Raw genomic sequence first — 21,806 nt, forward strand, 5'->3', positions numbered from 1 at the left:
AAAAGAGAAAAGGCTTCAGATAAAGCTGTTCTTGTGTCAACTTTAAAATATTACCAAGAGAAGAAAATAATTCTAGGCTAGCGTGCTCTTGTGGCAGTGACTGGCTCTCTTTTATAGACAGACTAGGCAGTTGCCTGGGGCAGCAAAATCCTTAGTGACTTCACTGTGACAGTGATTGCAGGACTCTGAGGGATGTATGCTATCCAGCAACAAATGTCTTATGCCAGAGCCAGAAGACCTGCATTGGGGGGTCCTTCCACCCCAGGACCCGCTGCCGAAGTGCTGGGTCTTCAGCGGCAATTTGGCGGTGGGAGGTCCTTCCGCTCCGGGACCTGCCACCGAAGTGCCCCGAAGACCCGCGGTGGGGGGTCCTTCCACCCCGGGACCCACTGCCGAAGTACTGGGTCTTAGGCAGCAATTCGGCGGCCGGTAGACTCCAGGCCCCCTGAATCCTCTGGGCAGCTCTGTCTGCCAATGGTAAAATTGAGATACATCAGATCACCTTACTTGGTGAGGAACATTGGTGGACTATAAGGCTACACTTTCAAGTCTTCCACGAAAAAGATTAGTCCTAGTACAGGGTATTTACTTTTTTAGGCAAACTGGAAAATGTTTGGCCCTCACAACTCTACAATAACTCTCACAGTGTTGGGCACTTGGAATCTGAAATCCCAGATAGCAATATATTGCAAGTGTACATAACTTTCCACAAAATGGTGTTGTAGCCAATTACACCAGATCTGAATTTGGCCCATAAAGGTAAATTATCTCTGTAAACGAAGGGTCAGGACAAAGTGTATGAAATGCAGCTTTTTGTTGCTGGCAATCTCAAACAAACAATTTCATTTGCTCCATTAGAGAAAACAAGAGTACTAACAGGTAGGATGGTTTTGTGCAGTTATATTTCAATTTAAAATAGTTTATATAAATGTGTTTGAACACTGGTTTCAAATCTCACCCTTCCGTCAAATTGTTCATTAGGCTTCAAGGTTGCAAAATCTGAGTATCTTGGTATAGTTTGTAATGTACTGCAGAGAACAGTTCTGCTTGACCAGGGTCTAAGTGGGGTAACAAGAATAGAAGCAGCAGCAGCAGCAACAAACAATAGTAATTAATCTTTAGCAGTCTTGTTCATGGAAATCAGCTGTAAATTTTTTAATGGAGAGAGTAATTAACCATTGGAACAATTTACCGAACAATTTGTGCTGGAGTCCACATCCCTGATGATTTTAAAATCAAGACTGGATATTTTTCTACAAGATGTGCACTAGGAATCATAGAATCATAGAATATCAGGGTTGGAAGGGACCTCAGGAGGTCATATAATCCAACCCCCTGCTCAAAGTAGGATCGCTTCCCAACTAAATCATCCCAGCCAGGGCTTTGTCAAGCCTGACCTTAAAAACCTCTAAGGAAGGAGATTCCACCACCTCCCTAGCTAACCCATTCCAGTGATTCACCACTCTCTGAGTGAAAAAGTTTTTCCTAATATCCAACCTAAACCTCCCCCACTGCAACTTGGGACCATTATTCCTTGTTCTGTCATCAGGTACCACTGAGAACAGTCTAGATCCATCCTCTCTGGAACCCCCTTTCAGGTAGTTGAAAGCAGCTATCAAATCCCACCTCATACTTCTCTTCTGCAGACTAAACAATCTCAGTTCCCTCAGCTTCTCCTCGTAAGTCATGTGCTCCAGCCCCTAATCATTTTTGTTGCCCTCCACTGGACTCTTTCCAATTTTTCCACATCCTTCTTGCAGTGTGGGGCCCAAAACTGGACACAGTACTCCAGATGAGGCCTTACCAATGTCGAATAGAGGAGAATGATCACATCCCTCGATCTGCTGGCAATGCCCCTACTTATACAGCCCAAAATGCTGTTAGCCTTGTTGGCAACAAGGGCACACTGTTGACTCATATCCAGCTTCTCGTCCACTGTAACCCCTAGGTCCTTTTCTGCAGAACTGTTTCCTAGCCATTCGGTCCCAAGGATAGTGGCTCTCAACCTTTCCAGACTGTCAGGAGTCGGATTTGTCTTATGTACCTCAAGTTCCACCTCACTTAAAAACTACTTGTTTACAAGATCAGACATAAAAATACAAAAGTGTCTCAGCACACTAGTACTGAAAAAAGTGCTTATTTTCTCATTTTACCCTATAATTATAAAATAAATCAATTGGAATATAAATATTATACTTACATTTCAAAGTTTAGTTTATAGACCAGTATAAACAAGCCATTGTCTGTATGAAATTGTAGTTTGTACTGACTTTGCTAGTTATTAGACTAGGCAAAAATCTAGCTGAGTACATGTATCCCTGGTTGAGAACCACTGCTCTAGGAATTATTCTGAGGAAGTTCTAGATCATCTGTGAGCAAATTTTTGGCCCATAGAAAGCTCAGAAAATTGGAGTTGGGGGTGCATGAAGGGTGCAGGTTTCGGCTGGGGGTGCGGGCTCTGGGGTGGGACTGGGGATGAGAGGTTTGGGGTGCAGAAGGGTGCTCTGGGCTGGGATCGAGGGGTTTGAAGAGCAGGAGGGGGATCAGAGCTGGGGCAGAGTGTTGGGGCATGGGGAGAGGCTCATGGGTGCAGGCTCCGAGCAGTGCTTACCTCAAGTGGCTCCCAGAAGCAGTGGCATGTCCCTCTCCAGCTCCTACATGGAGGCATAGCCCGGCGACTCTGCACACTGCCCCAGCTGCAGTCACTGCCCCTGCAGCTCCCATTGGAGTGCCGGAGGTGGCTATTGGAGCACGTAGGAGCCAGAGCTAGGCCACACTGTGGCTTTCAGGAGCTGCATGGAGCAGTTCCCAACCTTGAGCCCTGGCTAGAGTGCCAGAGTGGGGCCATGCTGTGCCTTCCTGGAGCCATGGGTTGTGTCCCAGACCCTGCGCCCTGGAGCGAGTCCGAGCCATGTGGTGTGGCCCCCACCCAAGCGCTGGAGTGGGGCCAAGCTGCATGGTGCGGCCCCAATCCTGTGTCCCGGCCGGAGTGCCAGAGCAGGGCCGAGCCGCGTGATGTGGGCCCTGACCGCACTCCCCAGTGGGAGCTCACAGACCAGCTAAAAATATCTCATGGGCCAGATCCAGCCTGCAGGCCGTAGTTTGCACACCCCTGTTCTGGATGTTCTAGATCAGAAGTTCTAGACCAGATGATCACAACAGTCCTTTACCAGCTTGGAATTTATGGATCATTCCTTGAACACCAGTGACTCCTTCCCACCTCTTTGGGGGCAAACATGTTCTGCCCATGGTTGGGATGAAGCAGCAAGGGATTGCTCAGTGGTTTGAGCATTAGCCTGCTGAACCCAGGATTGTGAGTTCAGTCCTTGAGGGGGGGCATTTTGGGATCTGGGGTAAAAATCTGTCTGCTTTGAGATGATCTCCTGAGATCCCTTCCAACCCTGATATTCTGAGGTTAAGTGAAGCTTGTCAGTCATAGATTCTACTACTTGCTCCCCTATCTCTCCTGACTATAGCTAGTGCCAAGGGCGGTGCAACCATTTAGATGACCTAGGTCGTCGCCTAGGGCACTGGGATTTGGGGGATGCTATTTTCTTCAGCAGCAGCGACCGCAGCAGCCGGATCTTCGGCCACCCTAGTCGCTGCTGGCATTTAGGCGGAAGGAGCTGGGGCAGGGGAGCATGGGGAGGGCCTCCTGCAGCAAATAAGGAGGGGGTGGCAGCATGCAGGGGAACTCCCCATCCCAGCTCACCCCTGCCCCGCCTCCTCCCAGAGCACACAGGTGGCAGGGATGAGCTGCTTCACTTCTCCCACCTCCCAGGCTTGCGGCGCCAATCAGCTTAGGCGCCGCAAGCCTGGGAGGTGGGAGAAGTGAAGCAGCGACGGCGTGCTCGGGGTGCTCATGCGTGGACAGGGGTGGCTCCAGGCCCCAGCACGCCAAGCGCGTTCTTGGGGCAGCATGCCGCGGGGGGTGCTCTGCCGGTTGCTGGGAGGGCAGCAGGCACTTAGCCTTTGGCGGCATGCCTGCGGAGGGTCCGCTGGTCCCGCAGCTTCGGTGGAGCCGTGGGACCAGCGGACCCTCCGCAGGCACGCCTGCGGGAGGTCCACCGGAGCTGCGGGACCGGCAACTGGCAGAGTGCCCCCTGCAGCATGCCGCTGTGTTTGGGGCTGCAAAATGTCTAGAACCGCCCCTGTGCACGAAGCAGGGGTGAGCTCGAACAGGGTGGGGTGGCTCAGGGTGGAGCTGCTGCAAGGGGGGGCGCCTCAGGGCCAGGGTGTGGGGGGCCGCAAGGTGGAAGTTTCACCTAGGGCGTGAAACATCCTTGCACCGACCCTGGCTAGTGCCCAGGCTCGCAGCAGATCCCAAATGAGGAATGCTGCCCCGCCCTCCGTCCCCCTACCTTGCCATTGTACAGGCAGGGCTTTCAAGAGGGCTGAGAGGAGAGCGGAGCTGGCCGAGGAGCCCGCTGTGTGAAGCCACTTGCACAGGCAGCGGAGTCACTGGCATGCGGCAGGTGGCGCCCGAGAGCCACGCTGGACGGCGGCTGGCGACTCCCTCCCGGTGGGCTCGCACATGGCACGAGCCTCTGTGAAAAGCCGCGCGCTGCTCCGGGTCAGCTCACTTGTGCCGGGAGCGCCTCAGCGGGAGGAGCGGCCCGTGAGTCTCCGGCTGCGGCTGCAGGCGCTCCAAAGCTCCGCCGCCTCCCGCTCCCAGCCCTGAGTCCGATGCAGCCTCAGTGCCGCCCTGCGGGTACGCGCCGAGGAGGCATGCCAAGGAGCGGGGCGGCGGCAGCGGCACTGCCCTCGGCCTGCACCCCTCACCCTTACTGCTGCGCGGGCAGAGGGGGCGAGCAACCGGGCACCCGAAGCTGCGTCTGCTTTTAAGAGGCGCTTCCCCTCGCCCCGCGGGTTCCTGCTCCCCAGCCGCCCGCCCTCCCGTCCCATCCACCATGGTGCTTCAGCTTGGGACTTCGCATGGCTCCATCGCGTGCCGGAGAACTCGGTACAGGCAGAGCCCTAATTAGCAAGGATGGCTTCGGGGCATGAGCACAGCCAGGAGCGGCGAGGAGGAGAGCCAGCTGCAACTGCCTTGCTGAGGCGGGTGTGATCCCCAGGCTGGCTGTAAGGGTCCCCCAGACTTCAGCCTACCTCCCCCGCTCTGTCAGGACCTGCGGTCCGGGTCCGGAAGATCCCCGCCTTGTATCAGCACATCGCGGCCAACTTGCTGGGAGAGGGCAGCCCCTGGACTGGGTTTGGGGGCTCCCCCTCCTGTGAGCCGCTGCTGTCCGGGCTGAGGAGCCCCTCCTCCCACTCCCTGAAGCAGCAGCAGCAGAGCCGGGGGGTGGCTTGCTGGGGAGCGGGCTGAGCCCGGGCTGGCTTTGGGGTCCCCCGTCTGCTGCCAGGGCGGCCGCGGGAAAGGAGGTTGGACTTGGGCTGCCACCATGTCTAAGGCGGCGGACAGCGGCGGGGCGGCCCCAGCCGAGGACCTGTCCAAGGTGTCCGACGAGGAGCTGCTGAAGTGGAGCAAGGAGGAGCTGGTCCGCAGCCTGCGCAGGGCCGAGGCGGAGAAGATGAGCGCGATGCTGGACCACAGCAACCTCATCCGGGAGGTGAACCGCCGCCTGCAGCTCCACCTCGGCGAGATCCGCGGCCTCAAGGTGAGGGGCGGGGGTAGGGGGGACCGCTGCCGCCTGGCACTGGGCTGGGCGCTCCTCCTGCGCCCCCTGCGCTGAGCCCGCTTCAGGGGCGCTGCTGGAGGGGTTTGGCTGCGGGGCTGAGCCCGCTGCCCTGCGATCTGTTGGGCTGTTCTGTGCTTGGAGCAAATAAAATTTGGCAAGAGTCTCCTGGTGGTATTTTGCGGGAAGGTTTGGAGAAGAGAAGCACAGATTCCCCATGAGGTTAGGGGGATGGGGGATGATGAAATTGTCTTTCTCTCCCACATCCCTGGACTTGCAGAGGGCCTTCCGTGGGTTCAGGGATCTGCCCTTTCAAACAGAGGGGGGATTTCCTATCTGCATGTGCATCATACAGGGGCAATTCCCCTACTTCCCCAAATACTTTTACTCAGTCATTATTTAGGTAAATTCTCAGGGAGGGTTGATAGGAGTTTGTCTTAGGGCTGGTCTACACTACAGGGGAAAATTGATCTTAGATATGCAACTTCAGCTACATGAATAACGTAGCTGAAGTCGAAGTATCTAAGATCGAATTACTCACCGTCCTCACGGCGCGGGATCGATGTCCGCGGCTCCTCCTGTCGATTCTGCAACTCCGTTTGGGTTGGTGGAGTTACAGAATCAATATAAGCGCGTTTGGGGATAGATATATCGCGTCTAGATGAGATGTGATATATCGATCCCTGAGCAATCGATTGCTACCCGCTGATACGGCGGGTAGTGAAGACGTACCCTTAGTGAGGACAGAGTAAAACCTGAATAAGGATGACTGGATTCATCCCACAATGAATAGGAGTAGCTTCTTTAAAAAAACACTCTACTTTTATCTCCTCCCTAGAGTACGCAGGAAACAAGTGGCAAACTGTGTCCAGGGTGTAGAACAAGTATATGGAGCAATGTATATCAAAAACTTTTTTGTAGGGATGGTATCTTTGATTCTTTGAATTCTTGCCCTCAAAACGTATAGATTTCAGTAGGTTTAAATGTTCTCATTTCAAGTGCACGTGAAAGGATAAAATATATGATGCTGGATAGATTCAAAGATTGTTGTTTTTAAGATTGTCTGACTGTCATGTTAACTGTTGCTATCTTAAGATTATTTCTTACTTTATCAATAAAGCTTCTCACCGGGCTTCTGGGAAGCCTTGATCATTTTCAGTGTGCAGCACATAGTAATTATGCTTTCCACTCTTGGGACAGATTGTTGGAAACCTCTTTGATTTTGGGTTCATCCATACCATACTTTGATTTCTTTAGTGAGAGCATGTTCTCTGATTAAATACTAATATTTTTCTGATTCCCTCCTTTAATTTCTTTTAAAAGCCAATTGCAGTTGAAGCTCTTCTCGAGCAAGATGTTTTAACAAAATCTATGAGTTGGGCATATTTTCAGAGAGTTTCCACTTTTTGATGTGCTGTTTCTGTTTTAAGACCTGACCCAAGCATTCTAAATGGAATATTTCCATTGACTTCAATGGGAGGCAGATCAGGCCTGCAGTTATTTATTCCTAATTGTTTTAATGTTTTCTGGGTGAGAGGCACAATCACTCATGGATACTAACCCTGCCTTTGAGAACTGGGGCTGTGTCATAGCTACAGCTATGATGTAGCATGCCAAAGCTGTTATATGGAACAAAAATTTACTCCAGTTGGGATTTATATAGTTTATATATTGAGTTGAAACTGAGGAGTTATGAGAGGGTAATGAGAGGAGACACATAGGGAGAGGTATGGACTTATGAAATATTATCTGGGGAAGTTCTTTTCTGACAAAGTACAGTAGATGCATATGTTAGCCCATATTATGTACTTTGGTTAAGAAAAATCTCTTCTAATATGCTAGAAATGGGTGATTGATAACACTGCTCTACAGCCAAAATGCTTCTGAAATAAATGTAGTCCAACTTTACTAATTCTGGGTCACTGAGAACGAAAATGATGCTTAAAATTGTTGATTGGCTCTAGTTTTCAAGATATGCTATTGGGTAGTATATACGACCCTTGACTTGGGAATGGCGGAGGATAAGTGAGTTATAAAGGGAAGGGATCTCAATTTAAACCAGAAATGACTAAAATACATCTTTGACCGGATCTATGAATAAATCTATGACTGGGTTTGGACAGTACTTGCTTTTTAGGCAAAACAATGAATGATGCAATCTGAAGCTGGTATTGCATCATACATGATATGAATTGCATCATGTTATTGCTAGAAGTCATGGATGATGCAATTATAATGAAGCTTACATCACTCTGCTGAACAAATTGCCCTATATCAGCTCTAGAAATCATACAGTGTCGTGCTCTCTTATTTGTCAGTGTTTGATTTTGCAAAGGGACACATTTCTGTTTAGTCAAAGTGAGCAGAGATGCCTCATACTTGTGTGAACAGTGCAGATAACTTCTGCTATGTTTGTGGTGAAGTGACTTTTGCATCACAAAAACGCAGTATAACCACTATAGTTAAGAAAGCCTCTCACCTTTATTTTGGCTGCAAAATTGGAGATCAGGACAAGAGGTGGGCCCCACACATATGCTGCAACACTTGTGCAACAAATCTTCGCCAGTGGTTGAACAGGAAAAGGAAATCTATGCCTTTTGCAGTGCCAATGATTTGGAGAGAGCCAACAGACCATACCAGCAATTGTTACTTCTGCATGGTGCCTCCAGTTGGGAGAAGTGTGTCAAAGAAGAAAAAGTGGACTGTGCATTATCCAAACATTCCATCAGCTATACGCCCAGTACCCCACAGAGAAGGACTGCCAGTTCCTGATGCACCAGAATCATTCTCACTTGAGTCAGATGAGGAATAGGATGAAACTTCTGGTCCTGAACCATCAATGTCACAGGACCCACATTTTCTCCCATCCTCCTCCTCTGAAGCACACCTCATAACACAAGGTGAACTGAATGACTTTGTCAGGGATTTGGAACTACCCAAGAGTAAGGCAGAGCTGTTGGGCGCCAGACTACAACAGTGGAATCTCCTGGCAGGCTATCAGGGCAAATGGAGCCCATCAATGCTTGCAGACTATTGCTGGAGAGTGACAAGAGATGCTCCATTTAATGAATACAAGAGACAAGCCAAGAAGCGCCGAGTAGACACTGAATAGGACTAAACTATGTACATAATAGTTTTTTGCCTTTTGTTTCATAATAAATTTTATTTATATAACCCTTTTGCTGATTTTTAAAGTGTTACATAAACAGGACAGGTGAAATATTGTCATGTAAAGCAACCATAAACACATGAAAAGACCTAGGTTTACAATTTATGATTAAAACTCTACTATCTACATAATATACATAGACATAAAATGTAAAAACTTAAATATCTTAGAAACAGTAGCCAATCGGTTGTTTTAATTGTCATATTTGAATTCAGCACATCAAAATACATAATAAATATCACATTTTATCTTTGAAGCAGACAACTTCTCAAAAATTGTAGACCAATGTAATGGTGTGGAATAAAACAGAAAATCAGTGAGAGAGAGAAGACTTCATTTCTCTCCTCATATGCCCTGTTTTGCAAAGCATGACTAGACCTGTTTCCACTTTGGCGATAAATGGCATCTGTCTGCACTTCAGGAGGTGTCCCGGGGTCCCATCTGATGATACAATTATCTTAGTTAAAATAAAGCTAAGGTTCTAAATAACAATAGCAATGCAAGGAAGTGCAGAGTTTAGGCTGTCACTCTCTCTGCCGGTCGCTCCCTTGGTGGTGCAGGGGTGTGACTAGAGTGTATGGCCTTATCTACTAGGTAAGTTTAATTAAGAAACCACATTGGAATGTGATAGGGAATGAGTTATAAGTTACTATCTTAACTCTGAACTTCCTAAGTGATACTTTTATTTCCCCTTTTTTCTTCATATTTTGAACTGGGACTTGAAAATGAATTTTCTTCTTATAATTTATAGGCCTGCTTTGTAATGTTTTAAGTATTCATTGTAGATGTTATTCATTACAGAAGCCTTACTCTCTCTTTAAAAGCTTGAGCTTAGTTTCAGAAGGCTACATGGTTGTGATTTTCTAAGGTGTTTAAGGGAGTTAGGTGCCTACTCTTCACTGAATTTCAATGGAATTTGGGCACCTAGCTTCTACATGTTCCTTTGAAAATCCAAGCCTGTATAAACATTGCTGAATAAACATCCATCTTTGCTATTAGGAAAAAAAATGCTAAAACATCATATGTGTAATTCATCTTGTATTTCAAATAATACAGAAGAAAAGGGAAATATAGGAAATGTATTTAAAGTGTGAGCATTTACAAAATGAATATGTGTCACAAATACACAGAATGTTACAAAAGCGTTAAAAGGTGGAAAAAAATACCCTGAGTTGCAAATGATGAATATGATCACAGGCCAGATTATTAAAACTGAGAACAACCATAACGAATGCTAAAAAAGTTTTATTTTGCATCATGTCCTACTATAGCAATATGGCTGTTCTTATGTTCTTATGTTCTTGAATGTTTTTACTTTAGAGCATGAATGTTTAGTAGTTAGAGAAGGGTATGGGGTATGTACTTCTTAGTCTTCTTTGAATTGAGACTGTTAAGAGTTATTAATAAGAAATGATTTCATTTCAGAATGGCTGAATCAGTCTGGACTAAATCAAACCTGACCAGATTCTTTTGTCCAAAATTGGAATCAAACCAAATGAAACCCCCAATTCTTTTGCGCTCTGAAAAGTATATATATATAAACCTTCAATCATCTATCAATCTATCAATCTATCTAGATATAGATTAGATTAACAGATATAATAAAATCAAAGTATAATCATATATATAATCATTAGTGCCTCTACACTTCCTGTTATTCAGCAATAACACAAAAGAGGACATTTCACGATAGTGGAAATCTTCTGAGAGAAGTTGTGATAAATATATTTTTTCTATCCTGTTTGACATTAAAAGGTTATGGATGAGTTTTGGTTAAAAAATTGAACTTTTCACACCATATCTGAAATTAACCTCTGAACCTTTGAGATTTATTCAGTGAGATGTTTAGTTTTGTGCTGCCTAATGTCTTTGTTTTACAGAAGCATTATGCAGTCATAGTAGAATCGTACTTGCAAAATTGATTGACGTATGCTGAGTGGAGCAGGATGGGGAACTTAGATGACATGTCTACAACTACAACAGCTCTGCTAATTGGCTTATGTAATGTTACCATTAGAATGAATGTTAATTTTTAGACATGTCTCTCTAATTATTTTCTTTCTTTTAAAGGATATCAATCAGAAGTTGCAAGAAGATAACCAAGAACTGAGAGACCTTTGCTGTTTTCTGGATGATGATAGGCAGAAAGGCAAGAAGGTATCACGAGAGTGGCAGAGATTGGGCAGGTACAGTGCTGGGGTTATGCACAAAGAGGTTGCCTTATATTTACAGAAACTGAAAGAATTGGAAGTGAGACAAGAAGAAGTGGTGAAAGAAAACATGGAACTGAAAGAACTGTGTGTTTTGCTGGATGAAGAGAAAAGTGGTGGAGCAGGCAGCAGGAGTTCCATTGACAGCCAAATCAGCCTCTGCCAGCTAAATGCAACAAGTTCTTACATACGAGATGTTGGTGATGGGAGCAGCACCTCTAGCACTGGAAGTACGGACAGTCCAGACCATCATAAACACCATCCAAATACTAGTCCTGAACATCTCCAAAAAAGTAGGGGCGAGGGAAGCCCTGAGCATCAAAAACATAGGAGTGTTAGCCCAGAGCATCTCCAAAAACCTAAGAGTTCTGGAAGTCCCGATCACCAGAAGCATCTAAAAGGACCAAGTCCAGAACATCATAAAAACGTTGGCAAAGGTAGTCCTGAACAGCAAAAGCACACCAGTAGTAGTCCAGAAACTCTTCCAAAGCACATTTTAAGTAGTAGCCCTGAACATTTTCAAAAACATAGGCCTAGTAGTAGCCCAGAGCATCAAAAGCACAGCAGTGGCAGCCCCGAGCATCTTCAGAAACACACATTGAGTGGAAGCACAGAACATCTCCAGAAAGTGAGGGGGACAAGCCCTGAGCATCTCAAACAACATTATGTGGGGAGTCCGGAGCATTTCAAACATCTCAGTGGAGGCAGCAGAGAAGGTACCCTGAGGAGACAAGTAGCAGATGATATGTCACCTCATCACAGGAGTGTATACAATGGAATGAATGGTGAGTCAACATATTTACTGAAACCACATTTACAAAGACTACTAAAGTCGATGTAAAATTATACCAGCCACTTTTGAAAAGAACAATTACAAGTAATGATAAAGCCAGTAAGAACTAGATATTATTATTTCATTATGAAGTGAGGCAGGCATAATGTAGCCATTCAGACATCCATCGGCAGTTAGACTTAATAGATAAGTAAGGGATAATGCAACCATGTCACTTAAGTGTGTAAATGTCATGTCTGTGACAGATTAACAATTCTAGGCCCTGATCCTACAATGATAGTTATATAGACAGACCCTTATACCTATGTGGAATTACACTGAAGTCAGCTATTAAATAATAACAACTTCTGGTTAGGTCTGATGCTGACTGGATGTGAGCCACCTACTTAAAACTGAAAGCTTCCCCATCTCAGTGCCAGTTTCCTGAGCTACCCATCTTCTAGTTAAGAGATGAATCAGATAGCTTCCTGAAGTCTGTTACTTGTCCACAGGCCCCTACAGTGTCTCAAACCCAATAGTTGGTATATATTTATTAATGAATTGAAAATAAAATAAACAGAATTAGAGAGGATTTTAAGTGGTTTTTTTCTGCTCTTAAGTTTTCCAATTCCAGAAGCACATGCTTAAGTATCTTTCTGAATTGAGCCCTTGGTATTTTGGCAGGAGAAAAACATTATGGAAGCATCCTATAGAAATTAATAGACTACAGTACCTTTTAAAATCAGCCTATAGAACTCAATACAATAGTCTATCTGTGTTGTAGAATATTTATAGAATGGATGAAAAACCTACCTATAAATTCTATAGATCTTTCCAGAAATTTCCATAGAATTTGCTTGATTTAATTCCTTTTACATTCTATATGGTATTTCCATAAGGGAGGGCCTGAGTCTTAGTTATGCAGTTATAAAACCCATTCCTCACCTCTTCTTACTCTGATTTGGAGTAGGACATCCTACAACTCTGCTGACAATGGAAATTTTGCCTGAGTAAGAGGCTGAGGAGAGGGTTTATAGGTCCCACTCTGAAAGGCCAGACCCCTGTACCTGCATGGAGCCCATTGACTAAAATGGAACTCTGCAATGGCATAAAGGTCTTCCTGTGTGGATCTGCTTTTAGGATCAAGGCCATAATGAATTACATGCCTAGGTTGCAATCCTCATCAGCTTGTGACATTGCTCCCTCAAGTCAATCCATCTATAAATAATGCATGACTAACAAGAGGGTTTCGTTTATGAGATGACCTACTCCTCAGGCCTGTGGACTGGCTTATTCCTAGTGAAGTGTGGATTCACAACACCACCAAACCCTGAGGGATGGTTAAAATATGGAGATTTCTAATTAATTTTTAAAACAATTAATTAAAGTGAATATTTGAAAAATGAGAATGTAGATTTAAAGATATAGACATTTTTAAAACTTCTTATGCTTTATTAAAGTATATTTCTTTTTTCATTCAGTTTATTTCATTTAAAATGAATGAAAAACATTGAACCTCCTAATATTTTAATGTAGTGATTCATTTTCAAAGGGCCTCCTTATTTGCAACCACATTATTCATGAATCTATCCACTTTGATACCTTAAATCATCTCTTAGCACACCCAAATATATATTTGCATGCTTGCAGATATAGATGCAAGTTTTGTGTGTGCAAATGGGCATGCTGACTAATATTCTACATACAAATACACCTCTACCTCGATATAATGCGACCCGATATAACACAAATTTAGATATAAAGTGGTAAAGCAGTGCTCTGGGGGGGCAGGGCTGCGCACTCTGGTGGATCAAAGCAAATTCAGTATAATGTGGTTTCCCCTATAATGTGGTAAGATTTTTTGGCTCCTGAGGACATCATTATAGCGAGGTAGAGGTGTAATGAGATCCCTTGAAAATTTGGCCATGTTATTTCCAATGAAATTAGAGAAGTTGCAGGTTTAAACCTGAACTGATTGGCATCTCTTGAGTAAAGTATTGCAGCTTTCCACAATTTGGACTGAAGTCATAATGAGCTGAAGGGAGGAGCCAGTAATTTGGGAGTCTCTCTGTTAACTATTGAGCTGGATCAGACTTTACGTCCACTCAGAATGCTCCTTCAATCCTGCCCATTATCTAATCATGTTAGTGGAGGCCTTTGGGTGCTCAAGGGCCTTCACTGTACTTTTCCTTTGTTTTTGTATAATATGACTTAACCGTGAGTGAAGTAAGGTAATTGTGAGGTTCACATCTGAAGTTAGAATCTGACCTTTGGGCCATTGAAATCAGTGGCAAAGCTCCTAATGACTTCAGTAGTGCAGGATTAAACCCTCTAAGTTAAAATTTAGGTAACTTTTCTGCTTCCGAACTATACTGTAACTGTTTTGTCAATTACTCTAAAAAAATTGCAAGATAGACATTGGTAATAAAGAACTACATTTTCATAAGTGGCCTGTAAATCTGTTTTTGCACAGTTCTATGCATACTGGTACATGTGCAAAAAGCCTGCACATTTGAGTGCAGATTAGAGAATTGTGAATTAGATTACCCAGAATTTGAGTGCAAACTCAGGTTTCACATGGGCAAAGATGATGCAATTTACAAGCATGAATGTAGAGGGCCCTTGTGAAAACTTGGCCCAAAACATAGTGGAATAGAATAAAAATAATGCAATAACCGTTGCATTTAAAAAAAAATCATCAAAATTGTTATGCGTATTTGGGATCCTGTGTGGGTTAGATAAAAATCTATATAAATTTCCATCGCAGTATATATTCAATTAGTACAAGACAGCATGTGTTTGATCAAATATCAATGTATAGTGTTCATTTTGTGAGGTACTGGCAATCTCATTGCAATATTATTTGTGACTATCATTTGTTTAACCAACAGGAATGAAATGTTCATGTTAGCATATGATGAATAGAAAGGTTTAAAATTGTTTCGATGTAAACTATGTGTTAAATATGTAATCAGAATATTACCTTATTCATCAGAGGCCTGATCCAAATTCCTTTGAAATCAATGGAAAGATACCCATTGACTGCCTCAGACTTTGGATTGGGCTGTAATTCTGCCTGATGCCAAACCATCCTGTGACTTCAGCGGGAGGTGAGGTTAGTTAGTGCTTTGCAAAATTGAGCCCTATGTAGGGCTAGAAATTGTGTGTGTGTGAGAGAGAGAAAGAGTAAAATTTGGTATGTGTATTACTCTAATGAGATAGTGCATTAATATTTTGTGGAATTTTTCTGCAGTGGGGACATGAACATCATTATTTCTGTAAAAACACAAGAGAGAAAAATCCTAACATACACACAAATGTTTGTTCCTTATTACAGTTGCATTGTTGTTCCTTATTACAGATGTTGTTAATCTTTCACATTTATACTACAAATTTTGTCTGAGATTTCTAATTTGGCAGTTTCAAATAACATGGGCCTGAAGCAACATAGCAGATTATGGTTATGTCACTCTTATATGACAGTTACCAGCCTGAACACTAACTGGTTGTTTTTGTGTGGATACAAATCCATTTCCAATTTATAAATTGTGAAAAAATAGAAAATGCTTAGAATTAGAGCTGCTCCTTTTTTTTTTTGCTGAACATTGTTTTGAAAAAAATTGTGTTATGCAGACTTGAAATAGAATAATTGCTCTTGGTATTTGGAAAGCACTTTTGTAAACAATCAACATATTTCTAGTTAAATGAAAGCTCCTATAGGTACGTTTCTTGCTGTCCAAAATTCTGCTGTCATTAATACTTGCATCACCTCTGATAGAGCAGTATAGTTAGTAGCACAGTTACCATGGCAAAATTTTGCCCTACTGTATGTGTTATAATAAATACAAAAGGTATAAAAATAGCTTAAGAGTTTGATTAAAACTGACAAACACTGTGGAGTTAAGGCTGTTTTAGTAGGTTATTATAGGGGTATCTGAATTGTATGATATTAAGTAATTATGCTACAGTGTGTGGAATACTATGTGTTGTAATACTTAAGGCCTAGTTTTCTCAGATGCATGCTTCGGGCTCACACTGAAGTTAATGGGAGCTGCTTGAACTTGAGAGCAGTATTTGTAGGCACAATTGGATAAGTAAAGGATTTTAAGTTTAAGTTTTAAGCTTAAAGTTTACATTTCTGTTTCCCCTCTCTTTATGCCAAAAGTATGATTGCATTTTGATGTTTTTCATGTATTAATTTTCAAATACTAATGATAATATTGTAAAAGTTTAAAAAAGATAGAAGATGGGAAAGTGCTCTATACATTCCACTGAAATGGGTTCCCTCATCTGCTCAGAAGTTTTGTGTGCTTAAATGCTCTGCTGAATTGGGGCCAGAGAGTAGAAATCGGCCCAGTGTTTGTAACTGAAAATATGTACTTCTTCTTAAGGATATTAACTGAATACAACATATGTTGTAACAGTTAATGTTTTACAGTGATCACTCTTAAAGTGTTTTGCTTAATGAGCACAGAACTATTTAGGGATAAGAAGGCTGCAGAAATTATAGGACAAAATAGCAATGGTAAAATAAGTTTTACAGTAAACATTTATGGAATCTAGAAATAAGGCATGACAATCTTTAACTCTGACATAAGTATAGGTATTGTATATGTCCCTCTATATAAATTAATATGCTTTGAGAGCTAGTAGTTTGAGTTTTTTATTCTAAGTGGTTTATTGTAAATCTCCCATTTTCTGAATCTGTTTTAGTCTGGACTTTGATTTTTGTGTCAAAGGAAAATATCAAAGGCTTTTAGAGCTGCCTCTTGCTTCCTGTTGAGGTTATTAATGAGCCAAAGTAAAAGTGCTGACTAGCACTAACTGGTACATACTGCTGGAGGTATGGGAACTCATGTACAGAACAAGAGCAGCAGTATTTATCTCAAGCAAAAATATTTGTAGGTTAAATGGACACACATCTTAAATTATGAACAATTACTGTTATAAATATGTTGCTTTTTAAGGAAAGACAGTGCATAGCAGAACATACTGCTTGTATGTGAATGAGCACAGAAGAAATTGCTCTGTGTCTTCTGGGAGAAAAGGTTGAATGACAATACTGCAACTGATTTATTTGTTTTCTGCTGGGTAGTATGCAATGGCCAAAGAACAAAGCAATGGCATATGTTCTTCTGCAGGTTTATTTAAGGTAAAGTAAACCCCTTTAAAAAGTCGAAGTTTTATCAGAGTCAGTACTCAGTGCTATTTAAGATATAATTATTTTCCTATACTCAGACTAGGTAATCATTTTGGTGTCTTAAATACTATGATATGGTAACTTGTTGGTAAATGTAGCCTTTTTAATGGAAACCACTTTAATCCTGTCAGTAAGGGTCTAATCTAGCACTGCTTACTCAGGCGGGTAACTCTTACTCTTGCGAATAGTTTTGTTGACATCAATGGGACTATTTTGATGGTTCACATGAGTAAGAGTTTCAGGATCAATCCAGTTTGACAGAACTTCTACTTGTAGATCTACTTGTATGATGAGATAACTGGCTCTGTGAATGAAGAGAAAGCAGTGGACGTGTTATTCCTTGTTTTTAGCAAAGTTTTTGATACGGTCTCCCACAGTATTCTTGCCAGCAAGTTAAAGAAGTATGGGCTGGATGAATTGACTGTAAGGTGGATAGAAAGCTGGCTAGAACATCAGGCTCAACAGGCATTGATCAATGGCTCCATGTCTAGTTGGCAGCCGGTATCAAGTGGAGTGCCCCAAGGGTCAGTCCTGGGGCCGGTTTTGTTCGATATCTTCATTAATGATCTGGAGGATGGCGTGGATTGTATCCTCAGCAAGTCTGCAGATGACACAAAACTGGGAGGAGTGGTAGATACACTGGAGGGTAGGGATAGGTTACAGAGGGATGTAGACAAATTAGAGGATTGGGCCAAAAGAAATCTGATGAGGTTCAACAAGGAGAAGTGCAGAGTCCTGCACTTAGGACGGACGAATCCCATGTACTGCTACGGACTAGGGACTGAGTGGCTAGGAAGCAGTTTTGCAGAAAAGGACCTAGGGGTTAGAGTGGACGAGACGCTGGATATGAGTCAACAGTGTGCCCTTGTTGCCAAGAAGACTAACGGCAGTTTGGGTTGTATAGGTAGGAGCATTGCCAGCGGATTGAGGGACGTGATCGTTCCCCTCTATTCGGCATTGGTGACGCCTCATCTGGAGTACTGTGTCCAGTTTTGGGCCTCACATTACAAGAAGGATGTGGAAAAATTGGAAAGAGTCCAGCGGAGAGTAACAAAAATGATTAGGGGGCTGGAGCACATGATTTATGAGGAGAGGCTGAGGGAACTGGGATTATTTAGTCTACAGTAGAGAAGAATGAGGGGGGATTTGATAGCTGCTTTCAACTACCTGAAAGAGGGTTCCAAAGAGGATGGATTCAGACTGTTCTCAGTGGTATCAGATGACAGAACAGGGAGTAATGGTCTCAAGTTGCAGTGGGGAAGATTTCAGTTCGATATTAGGAAAAACTTTTTCACTAGGAGGGTGGCAAAGTCTCTTCCAACCCTGATATTCTGTGAGTATTTGATCTCCTATTGATTGCAGTGGAAATGTGCTCACTGAAGTGATACAGGTTTGAGACATACTGCCCAAAGCCCACTGATGTCAGTGGAAGTCTTTCCACCGGACTCCTATATATGGGTATCTACATGACTGGAATATGTTGAATTTGCTATAACAACAAAAAAAATTTGTGGGCTATTGTGGTTAATGCTGGAGGTGCAGTTTGTAATATGAAGATTATGGAGCTTTTGGTTAGCTTCCTGTTGCTGGAAAATGTGTGTGTGAACACTTTGGGGAGAATTGTAAGTACTGCCTTACATATTGTTAACCACACTGGAAATATCTTATTGATGCTTTAAATGTTCTAGTATCTGGTGAATCATCTTTCCAAAAATGACTCCATATCTTAATAAGAGCACTAATGTTGGTTTATAAAGCTGCCTAATCAAGTTTAAACAGTTGTCTGTATGTACTGGCACATCACCACTCTGTTTACTAAAAGTTTAAAGATTGAACTGGGAATCATACAATAGCTGATACAACAATGCACACAGAAGTGGGAATTGCTACCGATGATTGCATTTATCAGCCCTCCATCCTTACACCAATATAGGTAAGACCAGACAACAGTGAAACATGCACATTGCATGAATGTGCTGTGTCCAGGTTGTATTTCTGAAATGCTAGTACCCTTTTCTGAATGGGTTCAGCTAAAAATTCAGCACTATGCAAGAGGTACAAAATAAAGTGTGTGAACTTTTAAGACAGGCTTTACTGTAAGCTAATGAGAAATACCCATTTTAAGCCAACATTGGCCAAATTCCAAAGTTTACTGTTTAAGTTGGATAGTCACGCAAAGAAAAAATTTGGTGAGATTTTCATAAGCACTCATTGGCTGCCTAACTCTGCTCCCATTGAAATCAATGTCAGTTTTATCACTGACTTCAGTGAACGCAGAGTTAGGCCTACAGAATGCTGTTCTAAGGAGATGTGGCCATGGTATTTTGGCTCAACCAGCAATAATTCTTGTGTTGGGCCTTTGGAATAGCCCACGTCTGAATGGGTGCAATACACTTTCTCCATGCACACAGTGGCCTTATTTGTTAGGCTAGTATGGAAGAGGGCCCAGACCTCTCCCTTGCGCTTCTTGTTTCCTTCAGGAGTAGAGTAGTGGCAGCATTACACCGTCCTTGTGTTCAGGGAATGTAAGAGATTGGATTTTGGCTGGTTCCTGTGGGACATAAAGGGTGGAAGAAAGCTTATTACACCTGTCTCTGAGCACTTTGCACACCCACACAGGGCCAGCGCAGTCTGGATTGATCTACATCAAGCCTGTTTGCTATCAGTTTTTGCATCTCCATTTCATATGTATGGTAGTTGTGCTCATGACTGGTGGCAGAAATTGCACCAGTTCAGGTTTTCTGTGGTTTAAATAAACAGTAACCCTTTTAATTTGAGCATCAGATCTAGGGAATTGTTCTGTAAGTGCTGTAATGATTCCTGTCTGATCAGGTTTGGGAATAAGAGAACAGTGGGCTCTGCAGTGTTACAGTATGTCTTAACCATAACTTTTAAGATCATGTAAAAATTTAATCTTGAGATTTATATTAACGTTTATTAATGTTATACACCCTTCTCTCTCTGCTTCTGTCTTTCTGTCTCTTCCCTATATATTTAAAAAGTGACTAGTTTGCTTGGGTGCCTTAATAAAGAAGGAATATTGTAAAATACGTAATATAAATAAATGGATATGAAGCAATGGCATGTTCTCGCATGGAATATTGTGCTTAATTTTGGTTCCCATACCTCGAGGAGGGTACAGGAGAGATGAGAAGCTTCAGGGCAGGACAACAAAGATGGTGGGGGAGAGGAGTGGAAGCAGAACTTACATAGGAGGAGAGACTGCAAAAAGCTAGGATTAATTGGCTTTGAAAGGAAAAGAGTTGAGGAGACTTACTAGTATTGAGGTAGATAAAATTACAAAGAGTATAGGAAAAGATTTTCAAAAGGCACAAATTGGAGTTAGGTGTCCAATCTTCATGGACTTCTAATTGTTGGTAGGGCTTTAACTGCCCTTTATGTCTTTGTAACCCTTCCCCAGAGTGAAAACGAACACTCCTCCTGTTGTGAACTGCCCCACACTGTGAGACACCAGGTCACTCAGTGAAGTGAATGGCAGGCAGGAGAGCATAAACCACATAAAATGAACCTTCCATTAAAGCAAATGCTACTTCATGCAGCGTGTAATCAACCTCACCACAGGAGTTTACAGAATGTAATACCTTAGCTGCATTTAAAAAGAGGCGAGTGACCAGCCATTATACATGTTGTTATGCATGTTAAAATAGGGGTAGTTTCACTTTATGATTCAGTGCATCATGATGCTGATTGTCTCAGGCATCAGGAAAGAAATCTGCTCTTCCTCCGTGTACAGCATTGTACAGTTGGCCGGGGGGCTGATCCACTCCCATTGAACTTAAGGGAAATTCTTGGGAGTTGGTTTGGCATCCAGGTCTCAGATGGATTTGTTGAAATTTCTCTGAAAACACAGACATGAGACCAGTACTTGTTAGCCCGGTTGTCTGGCTGGTGTGACAAATCCTATATCCTAGAAATCTTACTATCTAAGCCCTGTTTGGTCCCATACATACTGCATCCTTCAGGAGATCCATGGTCAACCCTGTATAGGATGACCAGCTGTCCCGATTTTATAGGGACAGTCCTGATTTTGGGGGCTTTTTCTTACATAGGCACCTATTACCCCCCGCCCCCGTCCTGATTTTTTATACTTGCTGTATGGTCACCCTAACCCTGTATGTGATTGGAAAATGCCACCTAAGCAATATTTACAGTCTAAGGGCTCCACCAGTTCAACAGGAAAGGTTAGCAGTAGGGGAACTAAAAAAACAGGTGCTTGTGTATCTTGAGAATGGAGCTTAGCAAATGGTAAACCTAGTATATCTCATGAATAAAAGGCCAGTAACATCTGCTAAAGCCAAAGGAGTTCATGAGAATTCCTAGGTCCTGAGGACATTAGTATTTGAAACCCCTGTAATCTTATACATATGTTTTTCCTCCACTCTTCCTCTTCTTTATCTTCTGCTTCTCTCCTATCCTTTTCTGCTTTCCTGTGTGTCTCTGTCAGGACCTCCTTCCTCATTCCTTCTCACCTGTTGCTGTGCCAAATAAGAGTTAAAAAATATTTTGCTATCTGCTTTTTCTTGATGGGTTACTTCAGCAGTAGTCCTGTCCTGTAGCAATACTGCCACTCTGGTCTCTGCTTTGCATGTGTTTTGTTCCTCACTATGAACTATTACTGTGTCCAGCGGCTGCTGTAAAGGCCCAGTGGCACCAAAGTGGTATCACTGATTGTTAGAATGAGTGGGAATCACATCAAGGAAATAAGAGATAACTGTACTTCAGGCGAGTTATCTGTCACTTTTAAAAGTATGCTTTATTTGAATTAACTTTCATGACTGATAGACCCTCTGAGTCATTG

The 21,806-nt window shown here is 43.1% G+C and overlaps 1 protein-coding gene across 5 annotated transcripts in view; it reads left to right on the forward strand.

Moving 5' to 3' along the window:
* Window positions 1–5,328: 5,328 nt before the first annotated feature.
* Window positions 5,329–21,806, forward strand: part of CCDC85A (coiled-coil domain containing 85A) — a 175,204-nt gene continuing 158,726 nt past the window's right edge. For all 5 annotated transcript variants that reach the window (XM_030557820.1, XM_030557821.1, XM_030557822.1 and 2 more), the window contains exons 1-2: window positions 5,329–5,618; window positions 10,876–11,800. In XM_030557820.1, the coding sequence (XP_030413680.1) occupies window positions 5,403–5,618; window positions 10,876–11,800 (1,141 nt within the window). In that variant the 5' untranslated portion in view covers window positions 5,329–5,402. The remainder of the gene's footprint in view (window positions 5,619–10,875; window positions 11,801–21,806) is intronic.

The sequence above is a fragment of the Gopherus evgoodei genome, chromosome 3 (genome assembly GCF_007399415.2).
Source record: "Gopherus evgoodei ecotype Sinaloan lineage chromosome 3, rGopEvg1_v1.p, whole genome shotgun sequence".
In the NCBI taxonomy this organism is placed as follows: domain Eukaryota; kingdom Metazoa; phylum Chordata; order Testudines; family Testudinidae; genus Gopherus; species Gopherus evgoodei.